The sequence below is a fragment of the Macaca nemestrina genome, chromosome 8, assembly GCF_043159975.1.
Source record: "Macaca nemestrina isolate mMacNem1 chromosome 8, mMacNem.hap1, whole genome shotgun sequence".
Classification (NCBI taxonomy): Eukaryota; Metazoa; Chordata; class Mammalia; order Primates; family Cercopithecidae; genus Macaca; species Macaca nemestrina.
In genome coordinates, this window is record NC_092132.1 from 116,611,184 (window position 1) to 116,629,860 (window position 18,677).

Below are 18,677 nucleotides of genomic sequence, written 5' to 3' on the forward strand. Positions count from 1 at the left end.
TGACAGACAAGGCCCACTCTGTTCAAGGGGTCCTGACTCCCACAGCCTGTCATATCAAGCGCCTGATCAAATTTGACAGCTTCATTTGTACCTACAGAATAGATAAAAGGGGCTGTTCATTGAAACAAATGGAGGGGAAGGGGTGGGGGAGGGAAGGGAGGTGAGAGTGAGAGGGAACGTGTGTGTGTGTGTGTGTGTGTGTGTGTGTGTGTGTTGGCGGAAGAATGGCATTGGGGAAGGGGCAGGAAGGGGAAGATTATGGTGAGGGGCAAGAGGTGCCAAGAAAGATTCTGTCTAAGATCATTTTCTTCTCCAATACTTTCAAAGAAAGGAGCGGGGTCAGGCGTAGCAGGTGAGTATCAAGAGGGGATGGGAGCGAAGGCCCCACCTGTTAGTGTGACCATCATGAGCCTCCTGAGACCTCCTCTCTGTGCTGTGTGCCCTGAAGGAGTCACAGAGCCAGGAGTGTGGGCCCTGGGGACAGGGGAGCCCACGGTGAGTGGCCGGGACTAGGGGAGTTGGACCAGCAAGCATGACACAGGTTTCAATTGCAGGCCCCATGCTACCTGTGCAGAGAGCCTTACTTTTCTCTGTGGCAGGCTCTGAATTGTGCCCCTTCTCTGCAGTGAGGCTGTTGCCCCTTCTTTGGCCAGGTTGCTGGGTGGCTGCACTTCTGCATGTGGCCCTGAAGACCTGAATTCCTTAAGTTATGCTTAGGGCACCTTTGTGCTCTCTGCACACAGAAGCTGGTTTGTATGAGTGGGAGAGGTGTCCCCCAATACAGCTTGCACTCTCCCGCCTTGGGCCTGGCTCTGGCTGCCCCGCTGGCCTCGAAGGCCTCTCCTTTCTCCTCTGAGGCTGAGTGAATGATGAGCCCTTCCAGCTCCAAGGGTGCTCTGAACACCTTATACTTTTTGTGGGTCCCCGTCACTTGTGATTGTACTTTACTTTGCATAACTAGTATGAGCTTGTACGGGTTTCTCCACTGATTATAAACAGTTTGATGTTTGAGGCATGTCCTGTGTATCTCCCGTCCTCCAATAGCATTTAGCACATATAATAGGTTCTTCAGAACTGCTCTTGATTGACAATTAGCATTCCACAAGTATATACTTACTGTAAGGCTCAACTGTGACCATCAGGAGGTGAGCCTGCAGTCAGGGGATTGAAGGGCTCCTTTCTGATCTATGGTCTTTAGAAGAGAGGGCCAGAGGTTAGCGGGGCTCCCCCTATCCTACCCCCAGCCACGTGGCACCTTTGGAAGATTTAGAAGAAGGCCCCCTCCCAGGCTCATGCAGTCCCAGGCCCAGTGTCTGTGGAGCCCCCAATTGTTCCCTTAGCCAGATGCTGTCCTGTGGGGCATCGCCTGCACAATAGTATGTGGAGCGTGGCCCTGGCCACAGGTAGACAGGTTTTTATAACCAGATAGCCTTAGGAGGCATCTTGCCTCTACTGCTTACTGGTTTTGTGGCCTTAGGCAAGATACATCCAACAATAGACTTGTTGCAGAGAGTTGCTGCCAGGATTCAAGGAAAGCTTCTATGCAAAGTGCTCAGCACAGTGCCTGGCACACAGCAAGTGCTCAATAAATGTTAGAGAAAGAAAAAGGCTCATATCTGGTCTGCGATGCTCAGACTTCTTCATTTGAACTTACAGCAGCATTATATTGACAGCTCTTGTTTGTCTGTGACCATGGATCATTATCACTTTGTATCAATCCTCTGCTTTTTGTAAGTTTCACAGATGCAAGATGTTAGAGTCCAGTACATCAAAGGTGCCTATCCTTCTCGTTAGGAGGGCTTGTCAATATGCTGCTTCCATGCTAAAATAGGTGGTCCTTTGCAGGCCACCAGGTGGAGGTCTCAGTACTACAAAGTATGCAGAAGGTCACAAATATCTGTGAACTTCAGGGTCTCACAGGCCTGAGCCTTCTGTCCTAACCTTAGTGGAGCCAGCCTCGTCTGGCTAGAGCATTCCATCCTCAGATGCACTTGTGTTTCCTGCAATTTCAGATGTAAGCTTTTAAGTTTTCTCCAGGTAGGTAGGGCTTAGTGGGTTTGGAAGGGGCTTCTGTTTGGTAAGGTCTGGGAAGGAGAGTGGAGGAGAGTAAAATGTCCACAGACAGGGCAGTATCGAAGCTTCTGAGACAACAGCTGGGGTGGACTCACCTCCAGGCCTCCTCCTCCTCCTCTGGGCACTGGGGAGAAGCAATGTGCCACCCCTGCAGTTAAGAAGGGCTGTGGGACCAGTGCTGGCTAGAAGATTATGAGCAGAGGTGACATATGTCATTTTTGGCCTGCAACATGTAATTGTTCGTGTGAGACGCTCTGGCTCTTCCTCTGTGGGTGTTCCTCTGCCAGTCAGTGGGCCTGATTAATTATGTGACACAGTTGATGCTTTCTGATGCATCAGTTTGGTTAGGCTGAACTCCAGTCCCCAGTTACCAAATCAAACGAGAATCCGGGTGCTTCTGTGAAGGAATTTTGCAAATGTGATTGAAGTCCCTAATCAGTTGACTTTAAGTTGATCAAAAGAGAAATGATCTAGGGTGGGCCTGACCTAATGAAGCAAGTCCTTTAAAAGGGGGCTTAGGCCTTCCTTGCTCTAAGAGACTCCACATGACTCAAGCCATCAGGGTGTCTTGTGATGCTGGCTTGTGATCTTCCCTTCCTGTCTGCCTGCCCTATAGATTTCCAACTCACTTAGCTAGCTGCGATTGCCTAAGCAAACACCTTGAAATAAATGTCTCCATATATTACTGCTTCTGCTTCTCTGGTTGAACCCTGACTGATAGAGGTCCCTGTCAATCCACAATGGATACACAGTGTAAGTGAAAAAACAAAAACAAAAAACAAAGAGGCCTTTTTTGTGTTAAGCCACTGAACTTTGTGTGTTAATTTGTTACCACCGTATAACCTAGCCTATACTCCTGATTACTGCAATGGCATTAATAGTCCTTAGCACATTATCTCTCTCTCTCTTTTTTTTTTTTTTAGAGACAGGGTCTTGCTCTGTTGCCCAGGCTGGAGTGCAGTGGCACAATCATGGCAAACTACAGCCTTGACCTCCCTGGGCTCAGGTGATTCTCCCACTTGAGTTGCTGCGACCACAGGCGAGTACCACCAAGCCTCTCTAATTTTGCATTTTTTGTAGAAATGGGGTTTTGGCATGTTTTTCAGGCTGGTCTCAAACTCCTGGCCTCAAGTGATTCATCCACGTCAGTCTCCCAAAGTGTTGGGATTACAGGTGTGAGCCAATGTGCCTGGCCAGTGTGGGCTAGGATATAATGTGATATCTTAGTTTATACACCTATCTCCCATTTGACTGTAAACTCCTTGTGGCAAGGCCAGTATCTCCTCCATCTTTTGAATTCCCAGAGCAGACCAAAATACTTAGTAGGTAGTGGGTGCTCTGTAATGTTTACTGAATGAGTCAAACCCACTGCACTGACCAGCATTTCAGCTCTTGTTTGGGAAAGGACCAATTTCTTTTGAATTGTACATAGTCAACTTGTCCCAACACACACAGGCACAGCCAGAACTTTCCAGGGGCAGGCCCCCTTATTCTATCTATCCATAGCATCCAGGCCCACCAACATACAAAGTCTGAAGCTGCTTGGCTAAGTGTAAAGAGTTTTAGAGTCAGAACCATAATAGAATCCTGGCTTCATGCTCTTTAACTGTGAGATCTTGGGCATTTTTTTTTTTTGAGACAGAGTCTTGTTCTGTCACCCAGGCTGGAGTGCAGTGGCGCAATCTTGGCTCACTGCAACCTCTGCCTCCTTGGTTCAAGTGATTTTCCTGCCTCAGCCTCCTGAGTAGCTGGGATTACAGGCGTGTGCCACTACGCCCGGCTAATTTTTGTGTTTTTAGTAGAGACAGCGTTTCAACACATTGGCCAAGCTGGTCTCGAACTCCTGACCTCAGGTGATCCACCTGCCTCGTTCTCCCAAAGTACTGGGATTACAGGCGTGAGACACTGCGCCCAGGCTTGGGCAATTTACTTAACCTCTGTAAATTTTAGTTTTCATATAAAGAGAAACTGAAGGTTTGTTGTAAGAATTAAATGTTCAGTATATATTCGTATATTTAACTGTGCCATGGTACACACAAAATGATGCTTCCTGAGATGCCCTAGGGTGGGCCTGACCTATCCTTTCTGTATTTTTGGTGGTGCCCATGTTTGAAGCAGGAAGAGCACAGCCACACTGATTCCTGTGTGAACTGACTACAAGCCCACATTATAGCTCACACCATGCATGCACATACAACACACCCAGGAGAGCAAACAGGATAAGGGACATGCAAGGGAATTCTCCAAATTGCTGTTTTCATTCTACAATTTGGCTCTGATTGGAACTCCAGAAGAGTCATTTTATTTTGTGTTCCAAAGAGCTGTGGAGATACCCACTGCCCATTCAGAGCAGAAGTTCCCCAACTGTGGTATAATTTTTGTCTGCTTTCCATTTCTTTTTTCTTGTTTTCCTGCTTTCTTGTCTTCCTTCCTTCCTTCCTTCCTTCCTTCCTTCCTTCCTTCCTTCCTTCCTTCCTTCCTTCCTTCCTTCCTTCCTTCCTTCCTTCTGTCCTTCCTTCCTTCCTTCCTTCCTTCCTTCCTTCCTTCCTTCCTTCCTTCCTTCCTTCCTTCCTTCCTTCTCCCCCATTTTTCAAAAGCTACTGGCTTTAGGCTATGAAAAATCTGATTCTTTTTGTAGACCTTGATTTAACCTCACAGTAGTCTCAAAATTATTTTAAATAATTCCTAACCCACTTAAGCATTTTGACATAGTCTCTGAAATCCCTACATCACCCTATACACAGCATTGCATCAAATTAAATAAAAATTTAATAATTCACTTTGTTGGAGTCAGTTCTCTGGGTGAAAAAATCCACATTGCAATATTCTTCTTGTGTTCTGGCTGGGCACGGTGGCTCATGCCTGTAATCCCACCACTTTGGGAGGCTGATGCGGGCAGATTGTTTGAGCTCAGGAGTTCAAGGTTAGCCTGGACAACAGGGCGAAACACTGTCTCTACAAAAATTACAACAACAACAAAAAATTAGCCAGGCATGGTGGTATGCACCTGTAGTTCTAGCTACTCAGAGGCTGACACAGGAGGATTGCTTGAGCCCCAGGGGGGAGGTTGCAGTGAGCTAAGATTGAGCCACTGCACTCCAGCCTGGGCAACAGAGTGAGACCATGTCTCTCTCTCTTTGTATAAATATACACCCCCTACCCACTCATTGCTGAGGTGAAATCATGAGCCTTCTTTTCCTGGGTCTTCCCTGTTTGCTGTTCTGATAGGAAATTTAGAGTTGCATTTGATGAGGGTCAAAGACAGAGCATCCTAAGCAACTCTCACCATCATAATTTTAGATGATCATAGACTCTTCCAGTTAGAAAGGCCTTAAAGATTATAGGGCCCAACGACTTGATTTCAGAAATGGGAAAATAGGTTCAGAGAGACTAAGTGACTTCTTCAAAGAAACACGACAATTAGGTTTTGAAACCAGAACAAAATCTAGGTTCTCTGACTCGTTTCAATGCCCTTTCTACTACGTGCATAGTGACTAGATGTTCTGGACTTTCCAGGAGAGCCCTAAAGCTCATCAAAGTACACGTATACCATTTGTCTCCATTTTGAAGTTCATAAAATATGGTCACTTCCAGGCGGGCACAGTGGTTCATGCCTGTAATTCCAGCACTTTGGGAGGCCGAGGTGGGCAGATCATGAGGTCGGGAGTTTGAGACCAGCCTGGCCAACATGGTGAAACCTTGTCTCTACTAAAAATACAAAAATTAGCCAGGAGTGGTGATGTGCACCTGTAATCCCAGCTACTCGGGAGGCTGAGGCAGGAGAATTGCTTGAACCTGGGAGGCGGAGACTGCAGTGAGCAGAGATTGCACCACTGCACTACAGCCTGGGCAACACAGCAAGACCCCGTCTTGGAAAAAAAAAAGATATATATATATAGTCTCTTCCTCTTCTCTCAGCCAACAGGTTCAAATTATATTCTCTTAAGAAAAAGGCACCCCAGTTCATATGTAATCTAAATCTGCTAGCAGCTTTTTCTGTTTTAGGAAGTGTTAATAATGCTGGTGATATGCCACTATCCCAGGAAAACCTGGAAAGGTATTTTTCATTTAGGAAGACATATCAACCATTTCCATGCCGGGAATGCTGTTGGGAAGGAATAAGCTGATTAGGGAGAGAGTGGGTAGAAGAAAATTCAGATGTGTTTATATAGTCTTAATTAAGTCTGTTCCTTGATCTGCTCTAGAAATGGAAATTACTGACTCGGGGGCTCAACCTTCTCATCGCTATAGAATGAGAACCTCACCCATCTTCAAAAGAGCACGGGCTTAGGAGGAATTGGGGAGGCCCAGGTTCCCTATATCAGCCCCAGTGAGCTCTCCTTTCTCCAGCTCCTGTGGCTGGCACGACCATCTGATCTGCACAATTAGCACCTTATTATATCCTATCCTCTTCTCCGCTGTCTGCACAGAATGATTTAGCACTTTCTCAGATCAGCAGAAATGCAGTTATGTATAATGCAATCTTGCTCCCTCTCTCACGGGTGCATCTTGTCTCCCCCAGCTCAATGGGGCAGGAAGTTTGTCTGAGTTTTCTTCTGCATCTTATGGTATCCAGCATTGTGCTGGGCACCTAACAGGAATTCTGTAAATTCTGTTTGCTTTGATGATGGCCACCTGAAAGTGAAATCCTCAAATAGTTAGGACTCTATTTTCAAGCTGCCATTTCTCAATTTTGGTCATTAGCTACATCTTTTGTCAAAACATGAAATGTACAAGTGGAAAGAAGTCGGTGTCACTCTCTGCAATAGAGGTCACTCCACCTTCTTCTCTTTGTAAAGGTGGAAACCAGCTGTTGGTCTATCAATTTACTGCAATGACCCCTCTGCCTTACCCTGGACTCCAGGGGTGGCTCTGCTTATGTTTTTCCCCTTACCTAGCGTCAGCATTTCCCTCTTCTGCCTTTCCCTCTGCTGGGGGCCTTTCCTGAACTTGGACTCAGGGGCTGACAGCTGGTTTGGGGGGACTGTCGGAGAAAATGTGGGCATGCTGAGTGTCACAATAGGGCGGGCTTTGTCCAGGGACCATGGTGTGTCTCCACTGACCTTGGAACCAAGTGACCGGGGACGACCCAGGAGAAGCAGTTTCCTTCCCTCTCCGGGCTGCAGGTTTTTAATGTCTTCTTTGTTGGTCTGGGCCACTGGAGACTGAACTGAAGGGAGAGACTTTAGGCTGTTCCCTCCCTCCTGGACAAAATGGTGCATGCTTTTCCTGTTTAAACAGGGCGCAGTTGTGAAGTGCCCTGACTTCGCACACACCAAGGCCCGGCAACGGCTGCAATAAATCAATAGGAAAATAGAAGCTGCCAGTTAGACTAAACAAGTGCATTTGCAAAGACGGCTAGCCCTCATTAATCACTCTGACAGTCCTAAAAACACATTTCCCCTTTAATGACTGTATTTGGATAATCAGTGCTTTTTCCTCCTCAGTCAGAGTTTGAGTAACAGACAGCTGGTGTTATTACAGCCATTGGGAAGGGAGTGCTGGGATTAGGGTCGACGAAGAGCCATCCACTGGAGGTCTCCGAAAAAAAAAATGAAAATCGGGTTGGCTGCAAAGCTGTTGTTATGCAATAATGAGGGGGAGCTTTGTACTGCCATTGACGGCTCCTGGGCAGCCATGTGCAAAGTTCCCCCCAAACCTCGACACCCACCTGCATTCTGTGAATACAAAGCCTTCATGTTGGGTTTTATGAGCTTTGGCAGATTGAACTGGGGTTGGGGAGGCAGGAGGCTCTCTGGCAGGGAGGTAAGAAGATGGGTTGATGTGATTTGGCTTTGTTTCCTTTAGGTGACTTTGGCTTTCAGGAGAAAGTTTGAAACCCGGCACATTCCTCTTTAGAAATGATGTAACACATTAATGCACAGCACATTATGAAAATGGTAATTCAAACCCATAGTGCTCCAAATTAAACCATACATTATCAGATGCACTCAACCATCTATTTTGCAAAAAGACAGGATGAATGAAATCAAATCAAACAGAAAACTGGAGTGCAGCTTCCCCTACAGAATGATTAATAAAGTGTAGAGCCACAGGATTATTGTAAGATGAATTCCACCGTAACCCAGACATACATCAGGAGCGAGTTAGTTCATATACCCAGAGATACAATCACGGTACGCTAGGTAGGGCAGAGCAATTATGGCTGCAGAAAGATGGGGAAGGGCCCCACACCTCCCACTTGGGCTGTGAATTTCTTAGGAGATGGGTTTGCGGGTGTACAGTTGGGAAGTTAAAAACTTAACACCACACGTTTTGTTTGAGTCCAGCCTATATCTGAGGGTGAGTCTTTCCCCTTTCTTCTCCTCCCTTCCTCCCATGGCTGCCACAAGGCCACAAAAATAACCAGGCAAGAGGTGTGAAAATAGGACCTGGAGCCAGGAACGTCCAGTGTCTCAAGTTCCAGCCCTGTGGCTTCCACCCTTCCTGGTGCTTTGGGAACACGGGCCCCATTTCTGGCGCCTGGGAGAGATTAGGAGAAAGGCGGAGGAGGGCTGGGAAGAGAAGGAGGTGGAGAAATGGAAGGTGGAGGTAACCCTCAAATAAAGGGTTGCTGGAGGTATTAATTGTGCAAATAAGCACTGGATAGGGGAGCACCACCTCTATTAAGATGGCAACTTTGTTTAATGGGAATTAAGCTATTGAAAGTAACAAACTTTTCATCAGCTTATTAAAATTGTCACATTTCTTAGGTGGAGAGAGCCCTCTTCTCAGAGTAGAACTGGACACTCCAGACTACATGACCTGCCTTTTGCGGCCACAATGGTAGTTGGGGGCAGCCTATTCCAACCAGGCCCAGCAGTGAACTTCCCAGTCACCAAAGGCCACCAATAATTTTATGGGGGAAACTCTGTAGTCTAAGGAGTTCTCTAATTGCATTCTCACACCTATGGTATAAGCCAAACACCTTTTAGAACAGTTTCTTTTGGTATAAGGAATTTGCTGGTTGGGGGAGATACTACATCCCTTCCTTCCTTCCTCCCAACAAGAGGAGCCCTTTGGTTTTTAGATAGGGAGGTCTGAAGACTTGAAGTGTAAGAAAGAAAAGTTTAAGTCGCCCTACAGAGGGAGCCATTTCCATCATTTTTAGCAGGCATTAAAAAACATGGTGAGGGGGTGGGTCTCTGAAGGAAAGAGGGGCCTTCAGAGGAAGGGAAGATGACAAAGAAATAATAACGAACAAAACAACAGAAAAACAATAAGGCCACGAGTTGCTACATTTAGTTCTTTTAAAGATTCGGGCCAGATTGAATCCCGAGAAATTGGATAATCCTGGTTTCCCAGGAAGACTCTGATCTGGTCTCAGGGCACTTTCTCTAATTCGGGTTTCCCAGGGCCCAGTGGTAGGAGCAGCCCAGGATCCCTTTCCTTTTGCCAGATTCCCCCCCCCACACACCCCGCCCGGTCTGTCGTCGAGTTTGTGGACAACCAAAAACAGCGTAGAGAAAGCGGCCCCACCCTACGCTCCGCACTTGACCTTGGGCCACAGACGTTTCAAAAGCATGCACCTTTCGGAGCACGAACTCCAAAGCCGCATCCTTACAGAAAAAGCAAACGGCACAACCCCAAAGGCAGATCCCACGAGGAGCATGGCCAGGAAGAGGCGCAGGAGGCGGTTTTGCAGCGCGTCCAAGTGACCCTGCGCGCCCAGGCCCATGCGCAAGGAGTGTGCGCCGGGGCTGGATGGAGCAGGGTCTTGGCGTCTGGCAGCCGGAGCCTGAGCGGCCGGGCCTTGGCGGGCGTACCCCGCTCTCGCTGCTGGGGGTAGGGCAGCGAGTCCGCATTGGGCTGCACGTGGCTCGGCCTGCCGGAGCTGTCCCTTCTCTCCTCCCACCTTGGACACTCGCGCAGGGCCTGTCTTTGGCATAGGGGGCAGGCATCCTGGCCAACACGTCGGTAAACAGCACCCACCCTTTCTTGCCGGAGGATGCAGAGGCCAGTGTCAGTCGTGCGAACTCAAGAAAAAGGACGAGTCAGTCCCAGGGGCCCGACTCCTCCGGACTGAGAGTGGCTTCAAGGTCCTGAATCATCGTGGCATCTTCTCAGCAAAACCCAAACCCCGTTTCGAAAAGTGGCATCTTCTCAGCAAAACCCAAACCCCGCTTCGAAAAGTTTCCGGGGCACAGATGACCCAGATCGACAACCCAGCGATGGCTGAAGGGAGACCCCAAGCCTTGAGAAGCAACCCTCTCAACAGATGCCTTTACCCTGCGGTCAGGAGAGAGGAAATGCCCCGCAGAAACAGCAGGTAGGAATCCTTCGCGTTCATAGGATGGAAGAACCAAGGTGCCGTCGGGGCTGGTGCCGGCTGCGGCTTCTCTCCGAGGCCTGTTGCTCATCTTCCTGCCACCAGGTGGCGCCAAAGGCATGTCGTCTCTGCCTGCCAGGCCGCCGGGCTCCAGGACTGCGCTGCAGGAGTTTCTGCCGGAGCCCTTGGTGCTGGGGTCCTGGGGTCCCTTCTTAGCCCCCTTAGCACCTCGCATCTGGGCCCAGAGGAAAATCCACTTTTACACACGCCCTCCACCCTGGCCCCAGGAAATGTCAAGGCCTTTGAAGTGAGGCTAGGAGCTACATAACCAACTGGGGGAAAAAAATTAAAAGGTGGTTTTATGTTATTTGTAATGCGTTGGCAGAAGTTTTGTTTTTTCTCCGCCATTTCTTGAGGAAAGGCATTAAACTCGTCCTTGAACGGAAATCACAGAAGGAAACCATAAGGCGTTTTAAACAAGAATAAAAAAAGGGCATCTGCTTAGGTGTCTGGAAGTAAGAGTGTGGGCGAGGCAAGACAGAAGCACACCACGGTGTGAATATAGCCAAGTATTCCATTTATTAACAAAATAAGTCTTACCAAGGGAGAGCTCTGTTCGTCTCAAACAGGCCCCGCAGCCCCCGCGCTGCCGCATCAGACCAGAAGGAGGGAGGAGTGGGGAGAAGACCCCAGTCGCTGCGGGGTCTACTCTGGGGTGCTCTGCCGGGCCAGGCCTAGGAGAGGGCGGGGGCTGCCGTGATTCGAGCGCTCCCTGACGCCCCAAGCTTCCCCGAACGCAGCTAACGAGCTCGTGACGTCCGCTGACATCGCCACCGGTCTGCTTTGGAGGGATCTAGCGAGAGTCACCCACCCCACCCCTACCGCCAGGGGTGGGGTCGTTGCCCCCACGAGGGAGAGAAAAACAAGGACTATAAAGCACTTCGCAAAATGTAAGGGGCCGGCTTCACGCCAGCAGGGCCTTCTGGGACTTTGAATTCAACCAGGTGAGCGCTCCAGGTGCCCCGACAGGCGCACTGTGGCCACTGGGTGTTAGGGGCGGGAGTCTGGAAGGTGACGGTAGACGGCAAGGCTCTGTGAGACCACTTGGGCCTCTCTGGGGGCGAGCCTGCTGGTGGGGTCAGGACTCTCCGTGCTCAGAGCAAGGTAGGGGAGCAAGGCCCTACGTTTGGGGGGCAGGGTCCAGACCAAGGACCCTATGCGTGGAGGGTGGCGGGGGAGGAGTCCCGGAGCAGTGTACTAGGTCAATAGAGCTCCAGGGCCCCTGCCACCCAGGTGGCTCCCTCCACCCCCAAAATGAGTTACAAAAAAAATCTCCTCTCTGTTACTTGTACAACAAAGGAAACAAAACAAAACAAAACAACAAAAAAACAAAAACAGAACATGAAATGGAAGGAAACAAGAGGGAATGAAGGGGGAAGAGGGAAAAAGAGAAGGGGGAAACGTAGTTTTAAGTTAAGACTCATGCAAGAAACTCCCCAGGAAGGGAAAATAAAACGTCTAGAAGAACCCAAAGACCCCAACTCTCCCTCCTCTCCCTAAAACCAAACCAATCAAAAACCAAAAAAAGAGGAAAAGGAATAAAAAATGTAAAACTTACATCTAAGAAAAAGAAAATAACAGAAAGGAAGAGGGGCGGGGATCATGTCGTTATTTGTGGGATTAATATTATTATTTGGGGGAACACATACTTTTTGCATACCACTGACTCATGTGGGCCGTTAATGCACTTATATTCCCAGCTTGTAAGCTAACATTATAGTAAATAAATACACAGTCCGGTGGGGAAGGGTTGGGTGGGGAATCCCGGCAGGGTCAAGCAGTAGTGGAGGTTGCAGCGGCGACGGCAGGTGGGGAGAGGGGAGGGAGAGGGAGGAGGGTGAGGGGGCTGGGGTGGAGGAAAGAGCTGTAGTTACTGGTATCCCAGCGCCGAGGCTGAAGCTAGTCTCTGTCCATACAGCGCGTATGGCGAGTAGTAGGGTCCGGCTGTGGGGAGGGACGGCACGGCCAGGCCCCCCGCTGTGGATAAGTGGCTCTTGCCATAGGGGTGGTACCGGCTTAGCCCCAAAGTGTGTGGACTCCGCAAGGACAGCGACCCGGGGCTGCCGGGGGCGGCCGGCGGGGGGAGGTGCAGATGGCAGGAGGCGGCGGCGGCAGCGGCGGCGGCGGCGCTGCCCAGGCCCGAGGCCCCGGGGTAGGCGGCCAGAAGTTTCTCGGCTCCCGGCAGGGCCGTGTGGGTCCGTAGGTGGCTGAGCAGCTCCTCCGAGGTGGCGAAGCGCTTGTCGCACGGCCCGCTGGCCGCCACCCAGTTGCAGCTGTGCGGCAGCGGTTCGTTCTGCAGCATGAAGCCGTAGGTGTAGAGAGGGTGGCCGGGGAGCGCGGCCTGGGCGGCGCTGGACGACAGCGCGGCGGGCTGCAGCGGGTGCCCGGGGTACACCAGCGGGTAGCCCCCCGCCTTCAGGCTGGGCCCGGCTGGGTCGTGCGCACTGCAGGTGGAGCAGCTGGAGCCGCCGAGGTGCGAGGCGCTGTGGTAACCTCCCAGGCAATAGGGGTCGCGGCATAATCCCTGCAGGAAGGAGGGCGGGGAGGCCCCGGTGAGCGGGCTGGAGCTGGGGGGCTTGCCCGGCGGCAGGCCTAGGCCCCCAGACAGCTGGCCTCCCACGAGGCCGGACTTGCTAGGATCCAGGCCAGGCACGAACTGAGACGGGTAGCCGGCGTAGGCACCCACAATGGAGCCGTGGTAGCCAATGCTGGAAGGCGGCAGCGGGAACACCGAATGGCCCGGCTTGTAGGGAGACACCGGCGCCACGTGGCCGGCCCCCACCAGCGCCGAGGGCGGCTCGGACTTGCGCCCGGAGGCCCCGGACTCAGCGCCACCGTGCGCCCCGGGCTCCCCACCGCTGCCGCGGCTCACGGCTGCCGGCTCCGGGCTGGGCTTGGGCTCCTGGTCTTTCTTGTCCAGCTCCCCGCCGCCAACCCCGCCGCCGTTCTTGCAGTCAGAGTGGTGCGGGGAGCCGCCGCGGGAGCCGCCGGGCGACGACGAGGACGAGGACGCGGAGACCGGCGCTCCATGCGGGGGAAAGGGTGGGCAGGCGGCGCTGGGGACCCTGAAGCCCGCCTTGTCTCCCGGGGACGAGGAGGACGAGGAGGAGGTGGAAGACACCGAGGAGGAGCCGCTATCTTTGCGGGAGTCGCCGCCGCCGGAGCCCTTGGAGTAGGGCTTGAAGCTGGACTTGTCCTCGGCCGGGGAGTCCCCCAGCTGCTTCAGGGCCGCGGCTGCAGAGGCGGCCCCCGGGGCTGAGCGGCCGGGGTCCTTCTCCGCTCCCAGCCCGTTGGCCGCCGCCGCCGCCACCGAGTTGAGTTTGGAGGAGGGCGGCGGGTCCGGCTTGCCGATCTGCGAGCAGGTCTGGGCCAGCAGCGCCAAGGGACTCTTCTTGGCGTCCAGCTGTGGGAGACAGCAGCAGGGGGAGGGAGAAGGAGTGAGACCCAGAGGCCTGCGGGGCGAGCGGGGGCGCCGGGGGAGCTGGGCGGCGGCGCCACGGGGCGGGGCGGGCCTGGGGAGAGGGTCTGCGAGCGAGGGCCGGGCCGGGTGCGGCATCTGGCGGAACTGCGCCCACACTGCCGCTGGGTCCCGGGGTGCGCCGCAGGCCCTGCGGAAGGGGTTCACCCAGGACCTCTGCCGGAGAAGGTGACGTCTCTGGAGTCGGGGCTGTGACTCGCCACTTCCCTCTAATGTCCCCCTCTTCCAGGCCCAGGAAAAAAACTTATTCCTTTAGTTTGGGGGAACTTCGCTTGGGACGGGTTTCTGGCAAAGGCGCATTGGTGTAGGAGCGGGGAGCGCGGATTCTAAAGGAGGGGCTGCAGTTGGCGCTCTCTCCGTAGCACCTCCCTCCCGGGGAGGGCACCCAGGGAAGAGGCAGGAAGAAAGACCCGGGATCGGGAGCGCCCGGGCGCCGTGCACCCTCACTGGCTGGGATAGAGGCGGAGTGGGACCCGGGCAGCCAGAGCTTCAAAGAAAACAGCCCGGCGTGGGGGGCGGGGAAGGCCTAGCAGAGATCACCTCCTGGCTGAAAACTGGGGATCAGAGGAAAAGTAAAGGACCCAGAGGGGACTCCAGGAGCAAATCCAATCCGAGAGAAAACACGGAGCTCCGAAGGGCGAGCGTGGAAGGAGATCCTTCCACGGGGAAGCCTGGGGAGGCCCTGGTGGGCTCTGATCCCTCGGTTTTCTGCCCCTCATCACTCAGCCCGTCGGCGTGACAAGACTTGGGCGTCGCACCGGGCCCCGGGGCGCAGGGAGCTGGGTCAGGGTCCTGGCCGCGGTGGGAAGAATGGGGCCGGCGCCGCGGGGCAGCGGCCGGGGACTGACCTCAATGGGGCTGACGGGAGTGGAGGACAGCGGCTGCAGGTACTCCGGGTGCAGGAGGTGACCGGTGTGAGCGCTCAGCATCTTCAGGACCCTGATCGGGAGCCGGTTCGCCTGGCGCAGGGGGTCCGCCGGTGGCAAGAGGGACACCGCTGCCGGCACCGCCGGCCTCTTCCCGCCGCCGCCGCTGCCGCTGCCGCTGCTTTCGGGTGTCCTTGGGTTAGATCCAGCGGGCGAATCGCTCATTTGGAGGAGGCAGCGCCGCTGGGGGGGCGGGGAGGGCGGGGGAGCACCGGGGAGGCGAGCTCCCGGGGCGGGTGGGCTCGCTCCGCAGCGTCGATCGCGGTGCAGCGGGCGCTGCGCCTCCTCGCCGCCTCCCCTCCTCCACCGACGCCGCCGCCGCCGCCACCGCCGCTGGCCCGGGCTAGTAACACAAAAACCTTCGCCTTCCGCGAGCCGCACGTCAAATAGCCGCGATCGGCAGCCACACTTCAAAGGGATCGCCGCGCCCGCCCAATCGCAGCTCTCGCCGGGACCCCAGGGCGGAGAGAGCGGCGGGCGGAGGCCGGCTCCGTCGGTGGGCGGGGAGAGCCTTAAAGGGGCCGCGCCGCGCGGCGGCGCCGCCTCGGCCTCGGCCGCTCCCAGGGTTCCTCCCCTCCCCCCGACTGGGCCTTCCTCGCCCTGGGGTCCCTCCTGGGACGGGACTTCTCCGGGATCCTGAGCTCTGTGCCCCGTCCTCCTTTCCGGCCGTTCTCTCTCCTCTCTCCCTTCTCACCACTGGGTGGGGGGGGGGGGAGCGGGTGATGCTGGCGGGGGCTGTCACCCCGCCAGCCGTGTGTGTCCGAGGTGGGGTGGGGTGGGGTGGGGGGTGGGAGGGATCGCACGGCGCGGGCTCCGGGGCGCTGGAGTCCAAGCCTCTCCCAGAGGCCGCCTGGGGGCGAGCCTCGCCTCGGGAGCCCGGGTCCTTCTCCGGAGCTGCTCGGGCCCTCCTCGGCCCCGCTCTCCTTCCCCTACTTGGCCTCCCCTTGGTGTGTTCACTTGGAAGCGTCCGAGCCTCGGAGGCACCCACTGTTCTCGGGACGCGGCGTAGGCAGCTCCAACTACTTTCAGCCCGTCCTCTCTGAAGCCTGCAAGTTTGTCTCCCTTCTGGAGTGACATGGTCGGCGACCAAGCGCGGGACCCCAGGCTATGAGCGCTGTGCCTGCACCCTGCGTTAGAGGCTCGGTGTCTGGTGTGTTTCAGGCTTCTCACCGTGTCCTGCTGAGGGTCGTAAAGTTCCTCACTGTACCGCGCCCAGCTGCTATGAGGAGGGACCGAGATCACGGGCGAGGCGGGTGTCCCTGGACGGGGGGATCTCTTTCAAACCGCTGCTCGGGGGGATCTCTCTCTAACCGCTGCTCGGGGGCACAACTCCTCCGCCCCCCCCAATCCTTCTCACTCCGGGGGAAAAAGCACTAGCTTTCCCCAGGGAAATTTCGGGATAAAAACTTTTAATTAAAAATAACAATACCCTTCCCGACTCCCTGCGCCATTCTGATAAAGTGTGCATTGCTAGCTTTGCCTTGGGCAGAGATTTTACGTAGTCATAGTCCTGACATCCAAGTTCCGGATCGGCCGCTTTTCCGGAGGCGAAGTTGGTCCTCTGGGCGCGGGCCTCTGGGGAGCCCACTTCTCCATGCGCTCGGCGGCCAGTGGAGGCGCGCTGGTGTCACTGCCTGGCTCCCAGCACCACTTTTCCAGTCCCAATTCATCACTCCCGTTGTCAGGCCTGTCACTCAGGGCGTATTGCTCTAGCATGGCAGATTCCCGACTCTGCCGCGCTGACCGACGCCTTGAGACGACCTGAGAACCCAAGATGGGGAGAGGTGATTTCAAAGGAGCTCTTCAAACAGAAGGAAATAGCTATCACGATCCTGTATCTTGCCCAATAGAGAAGACAGCAGACTCCACTTCCAGGCAGTATCAGTCATACCCGAAACTAAGCACGCTCCCTGGATCCCTACTGTTTTTTGGGCAGCACAAATAGAATGCTTAGAAATTACACAAGCTGTAATTACATGTTCCCCAATTTTAATCTTGGTAAAATCATGTTACACCGAATGGCAAGGGGTACTCTTACTGGGAGATGGATCCTACATTGCAGCAAGAGGGGTGCGGGAATGAAAAGGGAGGGGGTGATCTCATTTATTTGATCGTGGCAGGGTTCTCATGCCGACTTCTGTGCGCAGCCATTGCCATCACTGCCAACACCACCTGTAAAAGTCCACTGCAGGGCTGCGTTCACCCACAAGCCATTTGGCCTTGGGGAGTCTGTTGTGCGGAGCCAGAAGGGCAGAAGGAAGCCAGGGTGCAGAGAGGCTGGTCTTTGCGGGAATGCAGAGGAGGAGGAGCTGGTAGAGGGGAGACCTAGGAGGCTGTGAAAGATGAAAGACCCCCTGATTATTGTAACCAGCCCAGCTGTGAGAGGGAGCCAAGGGATCCTTCTAGGGCCTGAGCAGATGTGTGTTAGAAATGATTAATGGGAAATAAATCAGGAGGAAAAGGGGAGGGGAGAGGGAAGAAGTATTTGGGAATTTGAAAAACACAGAGGGAGTAGGAGGCAGCTGAAAGGAGAGCGGGGAGAAGGGAGAGGACAATAGAATATTCACTCTCTGTTTGGAGAGTAAAAGAGAAGGAAAAAGGTAGTGAATGAAGGAAAGAAGGGAGAGAAGAGGAGGTAAGGACAGGCTGGCCGGCTGTGATGGGGAATTTGCCTAGGCAAATCTATACTGTCCTGTTAAGAACACCTCACTCCCTGAGCCCCCAGTGGTAATTACTGACAGGGGCACACAACATTGGCCTGCTCCCACCTCCTGGGAAGTGGGTAAGACACACCTCCGAAAACATGCAAGGCAGGAGGGACACACTTTGAGCTGCTGGTCAGGGTAGCAGGGTTTCTTTGGCTGGATTCATCCAAACTTCGTAGGAGGAAAAATGAAAAACCATGCGTAGCCAGGCCAGAGGCCTAATTAAAACACTACTAGATGATTATTACGATCGGGATTCACCATTCACTTAGCTGAAATGCTAACCTATACAGAGCACTAAATGGGGCCCTCGGGGCCTGAAGGCAAGTGTAGTTTTCAGAGGAATGGCTTGTCACCTGGGAGGGAATGTGGCTCAGTATTCAGATGGGCTGTGTTTATTGAGGGGCGTGTGGTTGGAAAGCCCGAGTAAGACATCCCTGTGCAGGACATATGGCACAGGTTCTCCCCCTGCCAAAAAGTGGCAGATGCACGGCTCAGGGGCCTTCCTCTATCCAGGCCCTTCTCAAATGGCCCTAGGAATGAGCGGCCACCATTAAAATGGGACAGGGGAGAGGGCTGCCTGAGAGTGCCCCTATGACACTGTGGTGAAGAATGACAGTTCCGTATGTCAGGCGCTTAATAAACATCAGGTGTTGCTATCATTCCCAGTTAAAGCTGAAGGGAGTCAGACCCAGAGCCAGGCTGCTGTGGGGACCCTGGGCCAGTGAGCCTCCCTAAGCTTCGGTTTCCTCCAGGGTAAAATGGAAGCGTGGCCACCTCAGAGTTGGGAGACCAGAAGCAGACAACGCATGTCACCTGTTTCATGCTTGGCACAAAGGAAGTTGAAGGTAAATGATGGCTGCAACTGATTGCATCATCTGTGTCTGAGGAGCAATTGCTCTGGGGAGCAGCCACATCAGCACCAGATTTAGCACTGAGAACCCAAGCAGAAAAGCACAGATTGTCTCTGAATTCTACAGAAATGAAAGTAACCCCTCCCCAGCCTCCAGTCTAATGTGTCTTTTTCTTCCTTTCTTTCTTTCTTTTTTTTTTTTTTTTTGAGACGGAGCCTTGCTCTGTTGCCCAGGCTGGAGTGTAGTGGCGTGATCTCGGCTCACTGCAACCTCCGCCTCCTGGGTTCAAGCAATTCTCCTGCCTCAGCCTCC

At 53.6% G+C, this 18,677-nt stretch overlaps 1 protein-coding gene across 1 annotated transcript; it reads right to left on the minus strand.

Annotated features, from left to right (window-relative positions):
• Positions 1–10,902: 10,902 nt before the first annotated feature.
• Positions 10,903–15,218, minus strand: LOC105476584 (zinc finger protein 703). Its single transcript, XM_011732679.2, has 2 exons — positions 14,729–15,218; positions 10,903–13,805 (listed from the first exon to the last, which is right to left on the minus strand). The coding sequence occupies exons 1-2, from the start codon at positions 14,969–14,971 to the stop codon at positions 12,273–12,275; spliced, it is 1,776 nt and encodes a 591-aa protein (XP_011730981.1). The 5' UTR covers positions 14,972–15,218; the 3' UTR covers positions 10,903–12,272.
• Between the last annotated feature and the right edge of the window lie 3,459 nt (positions 15,219–18,677).

What these genes read in the sequence shown, in the direction of transcription:
- LOC105476584 (XM_011732679.2), bottom strand. Translation starts at nt 14,971, where the DNA reads ATGAGCGATTCGCCCGCTGGATCTAACCCAAGGACACCCGAAAGCAGC. An exon ending in CTCCCGTCAGCCCCATTGAG is followed by an intron (nt 13,806 to 14,728) that starts GTCAGTCCCCGG and finishes TGTCTCCCACAG; the next exon opens with CTGGACGCCAAGAAGAGTCC.